Raw genomic sequence first — 19308 nt, 5'->3', positions numbered from 1 at the left:
AGGGCTTCAACATTCGGCTAGAGGCCGAGGCGGGTGGTCTGCAGGGTGCTGCCCTCTCCCCCTCCCCCTCCCCCTTCAAGCATGGACAAGGGGCCGAATGGCAAGGACAAGGATCGTGACACGAGCATGGGTGATGACTCCATCGACACCGCGACTTGGAACAAGCTGGGCTTCAAGGACAAGGTTTCTGAGGCCGCGGCCCCGGCTGCGGGGGCTGCAAAGGACCAGGAGGAGCGTCAAGTGGTTGTGGGCAGCAACGAGACGGCTTCAATCAATATGGCTCCAACATGTCACTCGGCCTCGACCTCGACAAGGGCGTCTCGGCTTCGTGCGACTCGGAGGGCCGCTCGATGCTTGTCTCCCCGATGGCTGCGGAGGTGGGTGGGCTGCGCGCTTTCGCGTCGCGCTCCCCCAAGTCTGTGATCGGCCTCGGTGGCTGATACGTCTCCAACGTATCTATAATTTTTGATTGCTCCATGCTATATTATCTACTGTTTTGGACTATATTGGGCTTTCTTTTCCACGTTTATATTATTTTTGGGACTAACCTATTAACCGGAGGCCCAGCCCAGAATTTTTGTTTTTTGCCTATTTCAGTGTTTCGAATAAACGGAATATTAAACGGAGTCTAAACGGAATAAAATCTTTGGGAACGTGATTTTCTCACCGAACGTGATCCAGCAGACTTGGACCCTGCTCCAAGGAACAAAAGAGGCGGTCACGAGGGTGGGGGCGCCCCCCCTAGGGCGCGCCCCCTGCCTCGTGGGCCCCTCGTTGCTCCTCCGGCGTACTTCTTCCTCCTATATATACACACGTACCTCCAAACGATCAGAACAGGAGCCAAAAAACCTAATTCCACCGCCGCAACTTTCTGTATCCACGAGATCCCATCTTGGGGCCTGTTCCGGAGCTCCGCCGGAAGAGGGCCGTCATCACGGAGGGCTTCTACATCATCCTAGCCTCTCCGATGAAGTGTGAGTAGTTTACCTCAGACCTTCGGGTCCATAGTTAGTAGCTAGATGGCTTCTTATCTCTCTTTGAATCTCAATACAAAGTTCTCCCCCTCTCTTGTGGAGATCTATTCGATGTAATCTTCTTTTTGCGGTGTGTTTGTTGAGACTGATGAATTGTGGGTTTATGATCAAGTCTATCTATGAATAATATTTGAATCTTCTCTGAATTCTTTTATGTATGATTGATTATCTTTGCAAGTCTCTTTGAATTATCCGTTTGGTTTTGCCAACTAGATTGGTAGTTCTTGCCATGGGAGAAGTGCTTAGCTTTGGGTTCGATCTTGCGTGTCCTTACCCAGTGACAGAAGGGGCAGCAAGGCACGTATTGTATCGTTGCCATCGAGGATAACAAGATGGGGTTTATTTCATATTGCATGAATTTATCTCTCTACATCATGTCATCTTGCTTAAGGTGTTACTCTGTTTTTAACTTAATACTCTAGATGCATGCTGGATAGCGGTTGATGAGTGGAGTAATAGTAGTAGATGCAGAATCGTTTCGATCTACTTGTCACGGACATGATGCCTATATACATGATCATGCCTAGATATTCTCATAACTATGCTCAATTCTGTCAATTGCTCAACAGTAATTTGTTCACCCACCGTAGAAACTTATGCTCTTGAGAGAAGCCACTAGTGAAACCTATGGCCCCTGGGTCTATTCTCATCATATCAATCTCCATCACTTTAATCTTGCTTTGCTTTTTTACTTTGCTTTTACTTTTTACTTTGCATCTTTATACCAAAAATATTATATCTATCATATCTCACTCTCGTAAGTGACCGTGAAGGGATTGACAACCCCTAATCGCTTTGGTTGCGAGTAGCTATCGCTTTGTGCAGGTACGAGGGACTTGAGCGTGGCCTCCTACTAGATTGATACCTTGGTTCTCAAAAACTGAGGGAAATACTTACGCTACTCTGCTGCATCATCCCTTCCTCTTCGGGGAAAACCAACGCAAGCTCAAGACGTAGTAAGAAGGATTTCTGGCGCCGTTGCCGGGGAATCTACGTAAAAAGTCAACATACCAAGTACCCATCACAATCCCTATCTCTCGCATTACATTATTTGCCATTTGCCTCTCGTTTTCCTCTCCCCCCAATTCACCCTTGCCGTTTTATTCGCCCTCTCTCTCTCTCTCTCTCTCTGTCCTCCCTCTCTATTTGCCTCTTGTTTGCTCATGTGCTAGTTTGCTCGCTTGTCGTTATGTCTGAAATTGGGGAAGTTATCGCCAATATGGGCGATAACAATATCATGGAAAATTCTGATGCTCCTGCTAAAGAACCTACCATCTTTCATACAAAAAAAATCCGTGTTGGTAGTGGTAATATTATTGGAAAAGGAGGTATTCAAGATTTCTTTACTTGTGTCGGTGCTTTACCTTCTATGGGTAGTTCTATCCTTCACAGAACTAGTAGTCTTGCGGACGCTATTGCCATGCTTGTAGTTGAACTTCAAAGACAATTCATGCACATGCATCCTTCCATACAAAGGATTTTTCTGGAATTTTCTAATATTGAGCATTGTTTTGTTAATCGTGCCGCTACTATCTTTTTGGCTCATGAGTTTAGATTCATAATAAGAGAAGCCAAATAAATCTTTGCGCATTATAGGATGGACGCTTGCCGTCCTCCCATAGAAACTATCCTCTTTGATCAAGAAGAAATAATGCGTTTTCAATCTCTAGATGATGTTGCTTTCAATGAAAATCTTAGAAGAAGGGTTCCTACCAATGTTTTAGTTGATAAAATTTCTGAACTTAGTGATGATTTGGCTATTCGAAATAATGAGCTAGGATATTCTCTTGAATATAGGCTTACAAAGTTCTGTCAAAAGAATGCTTATAATGATGAATTGGTTGTGCATTACGAAGGACCAAAGGAGGAACCTATACCTCCCAAGGTTGATCTTGGGGACTTTTGTCCCATTAAATTTAGTCCTTTTGATTACTTTTTCTTGCCTCAAAGAAAGCTTGCTGCCGAACATAGAGAATATGAAATGAGTTTTAATAATCTATCTTACTATTATGGCAATACCTAGATCTATCCTCGCTTTTATGCCTAGCTAGGGGCGTTAAACGATAGCGCTTGTTGGGAGGCAACCCAATTTTATTTTTATTCCTTGCTTTTTACTCCTGTTTAGTAATAAATAAATTATTTAGCCTCTGTTTTGGTTGTGTTTTTTGTGTTTAATTAGTGTTTCTGTCAAGTAGAACCGTTGGGAAGACTTGGGGAAAGTCTTGTTGAACTTGCTGTAAAAACAGAAACTTTAGCGCTCACGAGAACTGCTGTCATTTTTATTTTAAGAGTGATATTTAGTTAATTATTTTTACAGATGATTAATAGATAAATTCCTGACGTCCAGCAATTTATTTTAGAATTTTTGGGGTTCCAGATCTTGCGCTAGCTACAGATTACTACAGACTGTTCTGTTTTTGACAGATTCTGTTTTTCGTGTGTTGTTTGCTTATTTTGATGAATCTATGGCTAGTAAAATAGTTTATAATCCATAGAGAAGTTGGAATACAGTAGGTTTAACACCATATAAATAAAGAATGAGTTCATTACAGTACCATGAAGTGGTCTTTTGTTTTCTTTTGCTAACGGAGCTCACGAGTTTTCTACTTTAAGTTTTGTGTTGTGAAGTTTTCAAGTTTTGGGTGAATTCTTGTGATGGATTATGGAACAAGGAGTGGCAAGAGCCTAAGATTGGGGATTCCCATGGCACCCCCAAGATAATCCAAGGACACCAAAAAGTAAAAGCTTGAGGATGCCCCGGAAGTCATCCCCTCTTTCGTCCACTTCCATCGGTAATTTACTTGGAGCTATATTTTTATTCACCAACATGATATGTGTTTTGCTTGGAGCGTCTTGTATTATTTTTGTCTTTGTGTTTTAGTATGCCACAATCATCCTTTCTGTACACAACTTTTGAGAGAGCCATACATGAATTAAAATTTGATAGAATACTCTATGTGCTTCACTTATATCTTTTGAGCTAAGTAGTTTTGCTCTATGTGTTTCACTTATATCTTTTGAGCTAAGTAGTTTTGCTCTATGTGCTTCACTTATATCTTTTGAGCGTTATAATTTTGCTCTATGTGCTTCACTTAGATCTTTTAGAGCACGGTGGTGGATTTGTTTTAAAGAAACTATTGATCTCTCATGCTTCACTTAAATTATTTTGAGAGTCTTAATAGCATGGTAATTTGCTTAATAATAATATGCTTGGTATTCAAGATTTGTGAAACTTTCTTTTGAGTGTGTTGAATACTAAGAAAAGATTGAAACATGATAATTGTTTTGAGATATGGAGGTGATAATATTAAAGTCATGCTAGTTGAGTAGTTGTGAATTTAAAGAATACTTGTGTAAAAGTTTGTGATTCCCGTAGCATGCACGTATGGTGAACCGTTATGTGATGAAGTCGGAGCATGATTTATTTATTGATTATCTTCCTTATGAGTGGCGGTCGGGGACGAGCGATGGTCTTTTCCTACCAATCTATCCCCCTAGGAGCATGCGCGTAATACTTTGCTGTGATAACTTCTAGATTTTTGCAACAAGTATATGAGTTCTTTATGACTAATGTTGAGTCCATGGATTATACGCACTCTCACCCTTCCACCTTTGCTAGCCTCTCTAATACCGCGCACTTTTCGCCGGTATCATACACCTACCATATACCTTCCTCAAAACAGCCACCATACCTACCTATTATGGCATTTCCATAGCCATTCCGAGATATATTGCCATGCAACTTCCACCATCTAGTTCATCATGACACATTCATCATTGTCATATTGCTTAGCATGATCATGTAGTTGACATGGTATTTCTGGCAAAGCCACCGTTCATAATTTTTTCATACTTGTCACTATTGATTCATTGCATATCCCGTTACACCGCCGGAGGCATCCATATAGAGTCATACTTTGTTTTAGAATCGAGTTGTAATCATTGAGTTGTAAATAAATAAAAGTGTGATGATCATCATTCAATAGAGCATTGTCCCAATAAAAAAAAGAGAAATGCCAAAGAAAAAAAAGAAGGCCCCAAAAAAATAGAAAATAAATAAAAAGGGGCAATGCTACTATCCTTTTTTCCACACTTGTGCTTCAAAGTAGCACCATGATATAGCGAGTCTCATATATTGTGCTTCAAAGTAGCACCATGGTCTTCATATAGAGAGTCTCATATGTTGTCACTTTCATATACTAGTGGAAATTTTACATTATAGAACTTGGCTTGTATATTTCAATAATGGGCTTCCTCAAATTGCCCTAGGTCTTCGTGAGCAAGCAAGTTGGATACACACCCACTTAGTTTCTTTTGTTGAGCTTTCATACATTTATAGCTCTAGTGCATCCATTGCATGGCAATCCCTACTCACTCACATTGATATCTATTGATGGGCATCTCCATAGCTCGTTGATACGCCTAGTTGATGTGAGACTATCTTCCCCTCCTTTTTTCTTCTCCACAACCACCATTCTATTCCACCTATAGTGCTATATCCATGGCTCACGCTCATGTATTGCATGAATATTGAAAAAGTTTTGAAAAAGTTAGAGTATGAAACAATTGCTTGGCTTGTCATCGGGGTTGTGCACTCGGCAAAGCAGACAAGAAGCAATTCCACGTCCTAATCCTTTTGCCGCCGCAAGGCCGGCTAATCGTACGCAGCAGGAGCAAGGGAACTCCCCTGGTTCAGGAAGGCACATGAGTCCGAATGCTATTATGAATGTGCGACCGACACTACACTACGTAGGTACCTATGCATGCAGGTGAGGCGTCGGTCGGTCCTAGAAACAGCGGCAGCTAGCGAGGAGTTAACGACCGGACGTGCTGCAACCTAGGGATCACCAGGCAGCTCTTTCGCTCTATAGGGATATCGGGGGGGGGGGCATAGCACAATTCTTCTTGGAGGAGGGTTTTGGTTTGCCCGGGTGACTGATCCTGCCATTTAAATACTTTGTGTGGTGAAGATGGAGCATAGCCAGACTATATGATTTTGTAGGGATAACTTTCTTTGGCCATGTTATTTTGAGAAGACATAATTGATTTGTTAGTATGCTTGAAGTATTATTATTTTTATGGCAATATAAACTTTTGTCTTGAATCTTTCTAATCTGAATATTCATACCACAATTAAGACAATTTGCATTGAAATTATGCCAAGTAGCACTCCGCATCAAAAATTCTTTTTTTACCATTTACCTACTCGAGGACGAGCAGGAATTAAGCTTGGGGATGCCTGATACATCTCCAATGTATCTATAATTTTTGATTGCTCCATGCTATATTATCTACTGTTTTGGACTATATTGGGCTTTATTTTCCATGTTTATATTATTTTTGGGACTAACCTATTAACCGGAGGCCCAGCCCAGAATTGCTGTTTTTGCCTATTTTAGTGTTTCAAAGAAACGGAATATCAAACGGAGTCCAAACGGAATAAAATCTTCGGGAACGTGATTTTCTCACCGAACGTGATCCAGGAGACTTGGACCCTGCTCCAAGGAACAAAAGAGGCGGTCACGAGGGTGGGGGGCGCCCCCCCCTAGAGCGCGCCCCCTGCCTTGTGGGCCCCTCGTTGCTCCTCCGGCGTACTTCTTCCTCCTATATATACACACGTACCCCCAAACAATCAGAACAGGAGCCAAAAAACCTAATTCCACCGCCGCAACTTTCTGTATCCACGAGATCCCATCTTGGGGCCTGTTCTGGAGCTCCACCGGAAGAGGGCCGTCATCACGGAGGGCTTCTACATCATCCTAGCCTCTCCAATGAAGTGTAAGTAGTTTACCTCAGACCTTCGGGTCCATAGTTAGTAGCTAGATGGCTTCTTCTCTCTCTTTGAATCTCAATACAAAGTTCTCCCCCTCTCTTGTGGAGATCTATTTGATGTAATCTTCTTTTTGCGGTGTGTTTGTTGAGATCGATGAATTGTGGGTTTATGATCAAGTCTATCTATGAATAATATTTGAATCTTCTCTGAATTCTTTTATGTATGATTGGTTATCTTTGCAAGTCTCTTCGAATTATCCGTTTGGTTTGTCCAACTAGATTGGTAGTTCTTGCCATGGGAGAAGTGCTTAGCTTTGGGTTCAATCTTGCGGTGTCCTGACCCAGTGACAGAAGGGGCAGCAAGGCACGTATTGTACCGTTGCCATCGAGGATAACAAGATGGGGTTTATTTCATATTGCATGAATTTATCTCTCTACATCATGTCATCTTGCTTAAGGCGTTACTTTGTTTTTAACTTAATACTCTAGATGCATGCTGGATAGCGGTCGATGAGTGGAGTAATAGTAGTAGATGCAGAATCGTTTCGATCTACTTGTCACGGACGTGATGCCTATATACATGATCATGCCTAGATATTCTCATAACTATGCTCAATTTTGTCAATTGCTCAACAGTAACTTGTTCACCCACCGTAGAAACTTATGCTCTTGAGAGAAGCCACTAGTGAAACCTATGGCCCCCGGGTCTATTCTCATCATATCAATCTCCATCACTTTAATCTTGCTTTGCTTTTTTACTTTGCTTTTACTTTTTACTTTGCATCTTTATACCAAAAATATTATATCTATCAGATCTCACTCTCGTAAGTGACCGTGAAGGGATTGACAACCCCTAATCGCGTTGGTTGCGAGTAGCTATCGCTTTGTGCAGGTACGAGGGACTTGAGCGTGGCCTCCTACTGGATTGATACCTTGGTTCTCAAAAATTGAGGGAAATACTTACGCTACTCTGCTGCATCATCCCTTCCTCTTCGGGGAAAACCAACGCAAGCTCAAGACGTAGCAGTGGCGGCGGGGTGCGGCTCCACAAGAAGACGGCGGGCCGCAAGACTCCCTCGGTGGCGTCGGCAAGCCCCCATCGGTTCGTGCGGGCACGCCTGCCTCGCACCGGCCGGTGGTGATGGCGCTGGCCTCTCCTGGGGGTCCGACTGGTGGCCCCTCGCCGGCTATCCCCCCTCCTCCCTCTGATGCGCTTCGGGCGGAGGTGACCAATGCGGTGCCCATATCCACGGCCAAGCGCTCCAAGGCGGTGGTGGGGGCTCTGGTGGCGTAGGAGAGGGCAAGCTCCCGCTCGAAGGGCGCCAAGGGCAACCTTCCAGCACTGCAACGCGCTCAACTCTTGGTGGCCCAGAAGAGCATGGAAACCGAAGGTAATCCCCTACCCCGTTTTATGATTTTTGACGACTATTCGGACGAGCGTTTAGGGGGTATCTTAGAGGATAGTGGTGTCGATATGTCCGATGTGGGTGAAGCTCAAGAACTTTTATCTCTCATCCGCTCTAAGGAAATCGCGCAGGCCGCGTTCGCCCAGGCAGTGGCGGCCCGCGTTGCACCAGTAGCAGAAGAAGCAGGGGCTTCTCTAGTTCCTGTTGCGCGGCCCGATCAGGAGAACACAGCAGCAGGGGCTGCGCCGTCCCCCTCAACCCATTGTCCTGCCAAGACACGACGTGTGGCCAAAGCGGTTACCGCTCACGGTATCCGCCTCCGCAACCGCATAATATAATGTGTTTCATCTTATGGAACATCCGAGGCTTCAGCCATGTTGGGAAGCAGACCCAGCTAAAATATTTCATACGTGTTGAGGGGATCGACGTAGTTGGCTTGCAGGAAACCATCAAGGCCGAGTTTTCTCATCGGGACCTGCTAGCCGTCGATCCGCTCGAACGCTTCGCATGGCAATGGGTGCCGGCGGTGGGCCACTCGGGGGGTCTGTTGCTTGGCATCAACCAAGTCTGCTGCGAGGTGGTGGCGTGGGATGCCGGTAGATTTTTCTTGTCGGCACACGTGCGCCACCGCACAACCCTCCATGAGTGGGAGGTTATCGTGGTTTATGGCCCGTCCGACCACTCGCACTCGCATGAGTTCTTGGGGCAACTACAAGAGAAGGTAGCGTCCTTGGGCGTGCGTAACTTGCCACTGATAGTGGGTGGTGATTTCAACTTAATCCGTTCGGGAGCAGATAAGAACAACGGGATCATTAACTGGACAAGGGTGTCCATGTTTAATAATGCGATAGCATCTATGGCCCTTAGGGAAGTGGCCCGCGTGGGCGCATGCTACACTTGGACAAACAAGCAGCTTACGCCGGTGCGGTCTGTGCTGGACCGGGTTTTTATGTCCGCGGAGTGGGAAATGCTATTTCCCATGTGCTCCTTACACGCTGAAACGAGGATCGGGTCGGACCACGTCCCCTTAATCCTCTCCTTAGGGGAGGATAGGTTAAAACGTAGCCCTCATTTCTTCTTTGAAACCGCGTGGTTCGAGACCCCGAACTTCGAGCAAATATTTCTCTCCAAATGGAAGACATGTGTTGCCCGGATCGGGCACACGCACGGGCCAATGGAGTTCTGGATTGCCGCAGGGGCGGGAATGCGTGCGGCTCTCAAAGGTTGGGGGCTAACCAGGGCCGTGAGGATAAGCTGCTCCGATCGCGTTTGATCGCGGACCTCGCTCGTATGGATGCGACTGCGGATTCGCAGGTTTTCTCGGAGCAAGACTGGGCTCAGCGCTACGCTATAGAAGCCCAAGTTGAGTCCCTCCTTAGAGCCGAGGAGGAGTACTGGCGTAGACGCGGTGGTATCAAGTGGATGCTCAAGGGGGACGCGGACACTAAATATTTTCATGCCTACGCTAACGGCCGGCGTTGTAAGTGCGCCATCCTGAGACTGCAATTTGAGCAGGGGCTCCTTTTGCGACAACAGGATATCGTCGGTCACATTTACGACTTCTACATCCAATTGATGGGCTCCAGGGAGGAGTCCCGGGCTCGACTGCGGTCAGATGTTTGGGACCCCGCGTTGCGGGTCACGGACGAGGAAAATGAGGGCCTGGGGCTGGCTTTCCTCCCCCAAGAGATTGACCAGGCGGCCCTTGGGATGAAAATTGACACCGCCCCTGGTCCGGATGGGTGGCCGGTGGCGATGTTTAAACGGTTTTGGCAAGTGCTCAATGGACCTATTTTCGAAGTATGTAACGGGTTCATGCGTGGCACTGTAGATATATCTTGCCTTAACTTTGGGGTTCTCTCTCTTATCCCCAAAGTTCAGGGCGCGGACAATATTAGACTTTTTCGCCCTATTGCGCTTATTAACGTCCCGTTTAAAATTTGTTCTAAGGCTTGTACTATGCGCTTGTCTCCGATAGCTCATCGTATTATTAGTAGGAACCAGTCGGCTTTTATTCGTGGTCGCAACATTTTGGAGGGGTCGTTGGCCATCCAAGAGATTGTTCACTCGCTCAAACGCACTCGCCAGCCTGCAATTCTTTTGAAATTAGATTTTGAGAAGGCGTACGATCGAGTGAACTGGGAGTTTCTCCGACAAATCCTCCTGGACCGAGGATTTTCGTCGATATGGGTTCATCGCATGATGCAATTGGTCTCGGGGGGCCAAACGGCGATTGCGGTGAATGGAGAAGTAGGAAACTTCCTCTGCAACAAGCGTGGGCTGCGTCAAGGGGACCCAGCCTTGCCGTTGCTCTTCAACTTTGTGGAGGACGCTTTGGGCGCCATGCCAGACAAAGCTCGTTCTGCTGGACACATCAGGGGAGTGGTCGGTAATCTGATCCCGGGGGGTGTGTCACACCTGCAGTATGCGGATGACACACTTCTCCTTTTCGAGCCGGACGAACACAGTATCGCAACGGTTAAGGTCATCCTTCTGTGTTTTGAACTCATGTCCGGACTAAAAATTAACTTTCACAAATGTGAAGTGGTGTCCATAGGGATGGACGCGGTCGAAAGTCTGCGGGTAGCCAATTTGCTTAACTGCAAACTTGGGAAGTTTCCGTTCACCTACCTCGGCCTCCCAATCGCAGAGAAGAAATGCTCGATTGCCGATTGGGAACCTCTCAACACTAAGGTGGCGGACCGGGTTTGTCCGCGGAGAGGTCGATTTATGTCTTCAGGGGCTAGACTAATCTTAACTAACTCCAGCCTCTCGTCCCTACCTATGTTTGCCATGGGTATGTTCTTGTTGGCTGATGGGGTCCACACGAAAATGGACACCCCGCGGGCACGTTTCTTTTGGGAAGGAGCGGGACCTAAACGGAAGTACCATATGGTAAAATGGCAAGCCGTCTGTAGACCTAAAGCCCAGGGGGGCCTCGGGATCATCAACTCTAAGCTGATGAACATTGCGCTCATGTGCAAGTGGATCTGGAAGTTGGCCCAGGGAGAGACCGGCCTCTGGGTTGACCTCCTTCATGCCAAATACTTCCCTCATGGGAATTTCTTTGAGGCAACACCTCATGGGTCTCCTTTTTGGAACTCCATCCAATCCCTCAAACCGTTCTTCGCCAGGGGCGCGAGGTTCTCGGTTAATAATGGTCGCTCCACGCGTTTTTGGCACGACGTTTGGATAGGCTAGCATCCTCTTTGGTCGGAGTTTAGCCAACTTTACTCCATTGCTGTTGAGCCCAACCAACTGGTTGCTTCGACTCTAAGTTCCTCCCCGCCCCCTATCTACTTTAGAAGGGAGCTATCGGGGCCGGAGCTGGAGGATTGGGATCGCCTACGGGCAATGATAACGGATGTGCGATTGTCGGACACTGAAGACTTGGTCTCTTGGAGACTTTCGGGCTCTGGCAAGTTCACTGTCAAGCCCCTCTATAGAGAGTTGTCCCGTGGACATGCCCCTACGGCAGCCACGGGCTTTGGAAGGCTCGAATCCCTCTCAGGATCAAGGTTTTCCTCTGGCAACTCTGCCAAGATCGCCTACCTACCTCTATCAATATAGCTAAGCGCAATGGCCCTGCTTCCGGTCCTTGTGCTTTGTGTGGTGACCCGGAAGATGCTGACCACGTGTTCTTCCGGTGCTCTTTGGCGCGCTTTGCTTGGAGCGCGGTCCGTGAGGCTGCGGGTGTGGATTGGGATCCACGCTCTCGCTCCGAGCTTGTGTCATCCCTGTCCTCGGTCCAAGGCTCTTTGCGCCGGATCATGTGGACATGTGCTTCGGCCATGCTATGGACCTTATGGCAGATTCGTAACAAGTTTACTATAGAGGGAGTGTTTCCCTCACACCCTGCTGATGTAATCTTCAAATGCATCTTATTCTTGCAGCAGTGGGCCCCGCTGGGAAGACAACAGGACTCTGATCTCCACCGCCAAGCTCTAGCACGTCTTCGCTTCGTCTACTCGGCGTCTCGAGCCCCGTCGTCATCGACTGCCGCCTCATAGGGATGGGCAGCCCCTTTTGGTCATGTTTACCCCCGAGCTTGCGTGCTCGTAAGTTTGGCCGGATGCGCCATGTAATGCACTCTATTTCGCCGCCGTTTCCTTTTGTGGTGTGTCTGAGACCATGGAAGACATGCTTTGGTTCCGTTTGTTGGTTTGTTTGGTTGTGCATGCTGCCTATGTTGAGGGCTTTATTAATTTAAAGCTGGACGTCTATGTTCTAAAAAAAGTTTGTAGAACTATGGTGGAGGTGCTCTTTGCCTTTTTTCTTTAACTAGTAACTAGTACAAATGCCCATGCGTTGTAACAGGCAAAAAATATTGTAAAGCCTGCTCCATGTGATAGTACGCGCCATTTCTTATATACAGTTCTGATAAACATCATTAATAAGTCTATATTGTTATTGCTTTTCGAAGTATAAAGTGTAGACGTAAAGAAGCCACCCTAATATTCTTCATCTGATGGAAGAGTAGTGGTGCATGGAATAGTCTAGTAATCGGTTTTATATTTTATTTTTTGAAAAAACACTATTTTTATTTATTATAAAATAATTAAATAATTCTGATTTTTTTATATTTTTATGAGAATTTAAACATGTTTTGAAAATGAACATTTTTAACCATGTTTTTAAGCAATTTTTTTTAAAATTTGTGATTGATTTTAAAAAAGTTGAAATCATTTTTGGGAATTTTGAGCATTTTTTAAAAAGCGTGAACAAATTTAAAAGCTTTCTCTTTGAAGCAAGAAGAATTTGAAACACTCTGTATCTTAAAAAAGTATCTTAAAAAACACGCTCGGTGTCTGCAATTAAAAAAAGGATTGTTGGTGTCCATACCAAGTAGTATAAAGTTAAGAAAGTCATAGGAATATCCTTTGATGGCGCCTATTTCAACTTAGCACTATCATCAAGTGAAAGCGAAATGGTGTAATTGTCTTTAGCAGGATATACAAATAGTGGAATTGTTGTATACTATTCGAGAGTTCAAGGGAGAAAATATCATAGGCCCCTATTCAATAAACATTCGTCAAGACTCTTGTTCACATGGTCACACCATGTTCTAATATAACCAATTCTAAGGCAATAACCTTAGCTATGGAACCTAAAAAAAGCAAGTTTTTCCTTCCCATCATGGCTAAATTCTAGGTTGATGCACTGTTGTGACATTCTCTCTACTCTTTATCCCTCACTCGCTCCACCTTGTGTCACCAACGATGTCGGTGACATGCAGAGTTGAGAAATATCTTAATTGTCGGCAAGTCTGGGTGAGCTCAAAATATGTTATCCCTTAAGAAATATTTATATCAAATATTTCACTCATCTTTAATTATTGTATCTGATGATCTATTCATAAGATGTGGTAGGCATGAACATTAAACTATGACTAACAAAAAAACAACGACAACTAATTAGGGCAACTCCAACGCGCCGACACAAACTGTCTACATGTGTCCATTTGGCTCGAAACAAAAATAAATCACGACCCAACACGCAGACGCAAATGGATGAGCGTTTGTTTTTTGTCCACTCGCGATGTTTTTTAGACCCAAATTTGGGTTGGCTTTGTGTCGGCGCGGACACGAAGCACACGCGTGCGACACCCTCCCTTGTCCTCCCCATGGGCTGCCAGTCGATGACACATTGGCCATTCCCCTTCTCTCCCGCCGACGGCCACCACACCCGGCCGCCCCTCCCTCGCCGCTGCCGCCTAGTTCCGATGCCAAGGCTGTCGCTCGCACCCACATAACTCCCCCAGCAGCACGCCTTACCCGGCGACTATTCTTGCCGGCGTTGGTGGACTATTTTCGCCGCCGCCATAGCACCCCAACGTCCAAGCCACCTCTCGCCTCCGCCGCCAGCAGCAACACTCCAAGCACGGCTACTATGAGATTTAAATTTTATCTCTTAACTGTATTTGTGCCAATTTAAATTTTATTTGATTTGTAAACCATGAGATTTTATTTGGTTGTGATACTATAAAATATTTGTATTTGATTGAATTATGTGAACTTTGGGCAATTTTTTTTGATATATGCAAAAGAGTAAAAATTGACTGAATACCAGCCGCGCGGATGAAAAATGCGTCAGCGCGTTGGGTGCACTACCAATCATGGGAACAAGGTGAACAAGGCTGAAAACGCCGACCCAAAGGACAAAAAAGAACAAAGTTCGCGTCTGTTTGCTTCGATACTTTGGAGTCTGCCTTATATCGATGCTCATTTAGATTTTATTTTTTTGCAATCGGTGCTAGTGCTAGTACCTTATGGTCGGTGCAGCCATTAGAAAAACAAATCCACACCAACAGATCCTCACCGAGAAGCTCTCCACTGCGTGTGCTTTTATTCTGTATCTCCATTCCTCTGGAGCAGCGGTGCTCATCTCCTCTTCTATCTATCCATCCATCCAGCGAGCCCACGAACCCCATCACTCCATCAGCGCTGCCCTTCTCTCTATCCATGCTCCAGCCACACCACACCACGCGCCCGTGTCTTCCACAGCCCACGCCGTGGCGTTCCCCTCTCTCTTCTTGCCCGCGGCACCCGAATCGAGCACTGATGGGTGTGGTAACCTCCTCCCTCCCCGCCCTTGATCCCCTCTTTTGGTGTTGGTTCCGTTGACCCCATCTCTCTCTCTTCTGATTTCCTAAGCCCTTTGACCCCATCTCTCTGATTTCCCAGATTGTAACGCCCATGACCGATGGCTGCTTCGTGTTCGTCGGCCCGTTGCGGCGCGACTTTGGCTGGGCCTGCGCGCACGGAGCTGGCTGGGCCTGTGGCAGAGGCGCGGCGGCGATGGCCTCGGCGGCTGCTTGACGGGGCCGCGTGGATCTGTGCCGGCGCTTCGGTGCTTCGGATCGGCATGGATCCGCAGTGGCATCCTCCTCATCCTGATTCTGTCCATCGTCGTCGGCACGGCCTCGGGGTCCGCGCTGGTGGGTGACAGGTGCGCAGCGGGCTCGCAGTCCCCGTGCGGCGCCCCCTGCTCCGCCGGGATGTGCTGCGCCCCCTGCTCCGCCACCTCGTCCACCCCGTTCGCCGCCGCGGCCTCCAACACTGCCGGTCTGCATACGAAGAAACAGAGGATACACGAAAAGGATTTTTTGTTTTACCGCATCGTTTTTCCCAGAGCCACTTACGTGAGGAGTGCGGGTTCAATTTTCAGAAAAGAGAAGGGCCTTTTTGCAATAGTACCACAACGGGTGTGCGGGCAAACTAAAGGCTCGCATGATTTTTTTGGCCCATATATGTATCTGTACGAAGGAGGCCCAACACCCAACAACGGACTTAAAATTGAGATCAGCGTTTAGTACCACCTCGCCACCTCGTACGTGATCAAAACTAACGGAAAAAAAAACTTATCGTGGGACGAAACCAAAAATATCATCTTACTTTAATAGTAGGTATAGATATAGATAGATATAGATAATGTATGTGTAATGCTATTATATTATCTGTTTTGAATGTTAATGGGCTTTATTTTACACTTTTATATTATTTTTGGGACTAGCCTATTAACCCTAGGCCCAGTGCAAATTGCTGTTTTTTTTGCCTATTTCAGTGTTTCGCAGAAAATGAATATCAAACGGAGTTCAAACGGAACGAAACCTTCGGAAGCGTGATTTTTGGAACAAACGTGATCCAGAGGATTTGGACTGGACGTCAAGAAACGGACGAGGTGTCCACGAGGCAGGGGGCGCGCCTACCCCCTGGGCGCGCCCTCCCCCTCATGGGCCCCTCATGGCTCAGCCGACCTACTTCTTCCTCCTATATATGTTCACATACCCCGAAAACATCCAGGAGCACCACGAAACCCTATTTCCACCGCCGCAACCTTCTGTACCCAAGAAATCCCATCTTGGGGCCTTTTCCGGAGCTCCGCCGGAGGGGGTATTGATCACGGAGGGCCTCTACATCAACTCCATGGCCCCTCCAATGATGTGTGAGTAGTTTACTTCAGACCTTCGGGTCCATAGTTATTAGCTAGATGGCTTCTTCTCTCTCTTTGAATCTCAATACAAAGTTCTCCTCGATCTTCTTGGAGATCTATTCGATGTAACTCTTTTTGCGGTGTGTTTGTCGAGATCCGGTGAATTGTGGGTTTATGATCAAGTCTATCTATGAACAATATTTGATTCTTCTCTGAAATCTTTTATGCATGATTGGTTATCTTTGCAAGTCTCTTCGAATTATCAGTTCGGTTTGGCCTACTAGATTGATCTTTCTTGCAATGGAAGAAGTGCTTAGCTTTGGGTTCAATCTTGCTGTGCTCGATCCCATTGACAGAAAGGGAAACGGCACGTATTGTACTATTGTCATCGAGGATAAAAAGATGGGGTTTATATCATATTGCTTGAGTTTATCCCTCTACATCATGTCATATTACCTAAGGCGTTACTCTGTTTTTATGAACTTAATACTCTAGATGCATGCTGGATAGCGGTCGAAGTGTGGAGTAATAGTAGTAGATGCAGGCAGGAGTCAGTCTACTTGTCACGGACGTGATGCCTATATACATGATCATGCCTAGATATTCTCATAATTATTCGCTTTTCTATCAATTGCTCGACAGTAATTCGTTCACCCACCGTAATACTTATGCTATCTTGAGAGAAGCCACTAGTGAAACCTATGCCCCGGGTCTATTTTCCATCCTATAAGTTTCCGATCTATTTTACTTTGCAATATTTACTTTCAATCTATATCACAAAAATACTAAAAATATTTATCTTATCATTATTATCTCTATCAGATCTCACTCTCGTAAGTGACCGTGAAGGGATTGACAACCCCTTTATCGCGTTGGTTGCGGTGTTCTTATTTGTTTGTGTAGGTATGAGGGACTTGTGCCTGGCCTCCTACTGGATTAATACCTTGGTTCTCAAAAACTGAGGGAAATACTTATGCTACTTTGCTGCATCACCCTTTCCTATTCAAGGGAAAACCAACGCAGTGCTCAAGAGGTAGCATCAAGTATCGTTGTGTTGTGATCATGGAAGCTGACAACTCCAAAGTCTTCGAAGGCTTTAGGAGAGGAGATCTGTATATTGTTGATTTCTCCACAGGACCACAACCTGCTACATGTCTACTTGCAAAAGCCTCAGAGGGCTGGCTATGGCATCGACAACTTGGTCATGCTGGCATGAGGAACTTGCGCACGCTCGCGAAGAAGAAGCATGTCATCGGCATCGAGGGTGCCAAATTCCTCAAGGACCATTTGTGTGGAGCTTGTGAAACCAGAAAGATGACCAAGGCCAAGCATCCCTCAAAGACCATCATGACTACCACTCTTCCATTTGAATTGCTTCACATGGATCTCTTTGGCCCTACTCATTATGTCACATTTACTAATGTTGCATCTCTATATGGCTTTGTCATTGTTGATGATTATTCTTGTTATACATGGGTGCATATGATCACTTACAAAACTGAAGTGCAGGAAGTCTTCAAATGATTTTCTTCGAGGGCTTCAACAAACTTTGGTGTGAAGATCAAGCACATCAGAAGTGACAATGGAACTGAGTTCAAGAACACTGGTCTTGATGACTATCTTGATGAACTTGGTATTACTCATGAGTTATCTACTCCTTATACTCCTCGGCAAAATGGCGTCCTGGAGCACAAGAACATGACTCTTGTTGAGATGGCTCGCACTATGCTTGATGAGTACAAGACGACTCCTCGCTTCTGGCCTGAGGCAATTGATACTGCATGCCACATCATCAACAGGGTATATCTTCACAAATTCTTTAGAAAGACCTCATATGAACTCCTCACTGACAAGAAACCCAATGTGAATTATTTCAAAGTCTTTGGTGCTCAATGTTGGATTAGAGATCCTCATCACAACTCTAAATTTGCACCGAAAGCACATGAAGGTTTTATGCTTGGTTATGGAAAGGACTCGCACACCTACAGAGTCTTCAACACCTATCACCACAAGGTTGTTGAAATTGTAGATGTGCGGTTCGATGAAACTAATGGCTCACAAAGAGAGCACCTACCTTCTGTGCTAGATGAAATACCACCTGAGGAATCCATTAAGTTCAAGGCTACTGAGGATGTCATTCCTACTGATACGTCTCCAACGTATCTATAATTTTTTTATTGTTCCATGCTATTATATTATCTGTTTTGGATGTTTATGGACTTTATTATACACTTTTATATCATTTTTGGGACTAACCTATTAACCCAGAGCCCAGTGCCAGTTTCTGTGTTTACCTTGTTTTAGAGTATCGCAGAAAAGGAAAATCAAACGGAGTCCAATTGACCTGAAACTTCATGGAACTTATTTTTGGATCAGAAGAAGCCCAGAAGACTTGGAGTGCACGTCAGGGGACCTTCGAGGAGGCCACGAGGTAGGGGGCGTGCCCACCCCTCTAGGGCGCGCCCTCCACCCTTGTGGGCCCCTCGTGGCCCCCCTGACGCACTTCTTCCTCCTATATATCTCCATATACCCTAAAACGATCGGGGAGCACAATAGATCAGGAGTTCCGCCGCCAGAAGCCTCTGTAGCCACCGAAAGCCAATCTAGACCCGTTCCGGCACCCTGCCGGAGGGGGAATCCCTCTCCGGTGGCCATCTTCATCATCCCGGTGCTCTCCATGACGAGGAGGGAGTAGTTCTCCCTCGGGGCTGAGGGTATGTACCAGTAGCTATGTGTTTGATCTCTCTCTCTCTCGTGTTCTTGATTTGGCATGATCTTGATGTATCGTGAGCTTTGCTATTATAGTTGGATCTTATGTTTCTCCTCCCCCTCTACTCTCTTGTAATGAATTGAGTTTCCCCTTTGAAGTTATCTTATCGGATTGAGTCTTTAAAGATTTGAGAACACTTGATGTATGTCTTGCCGTGCGTATCTGTGGTGACAATGGGATACCACATGATTCACTTGATATATGTTTTGGTGATCAACTTGCGGGTTCCGCCCATGAACCTATGCATAGGGGTTGGCACACGTTTTCGTCGTGATTCTCTGGTAGAACTTTGGGGCACTCTTTGAGGTCCTTTGTGTTGGTTGAATAAATGGATATGAGATTGTGTGATGCATATCGTATAATCATTCCCACGGATACTTAAGGTGACATTGGA

General features: G+C 45.8%; 1 protein-coding gene across 2 annotated transcripts; it reads left to right on the top strand.

Moving 5' to 3' along the window:
- The first annotated feature begins 14441 nt into the window (after positions 1–14441).
- Positions 14442–15682, top strand: LOC125548787. Of its 2 annotated transcripts, none has more exons than XM_048712328.1 (2): positions 14442–14781; positions 14896–15682. In XM_048712328.1, exons 1-2 carry the CDS (start codon positions 14481–14483, stop codon positions 15522–15524), a joined length of 930 nt encoding a protein of 309 aa, XP_048568285.1. In that variant the 5' UTR covers positions 14442–14480; the 3' UTR covers positions 15525–15682. The 2 variants fall into 2 exon arrangements, with proteins under 2 accessions (XP_048568285.1, XP_048568286.1); XM_048712329.1 differs by having other exon boundaries at positions 14443–14776.
- Positions 15683–19308: the final 3626 nt, after the last annotated feature.

This window comes from Triticum urartu, chromosome 3, assembly GCF_003073215.2.
Source record: "Triticum urartu cultivar G1812 chromosome 3, Tu2.1, whole genome shotgun sequence".
In the NCBI taxonomy this organism is placed as follows: domain Eukaryota; kingdom Viridiplantae; phylum Streptophyta; class Magnoliopsida; order Poales; family Poaceae; genus Triticum; species Triticum urartu.
Note: the sequence above shows the minus strand (reverse complement) of the source record. Positions and strands in the feature narration are given on the sequence as shown.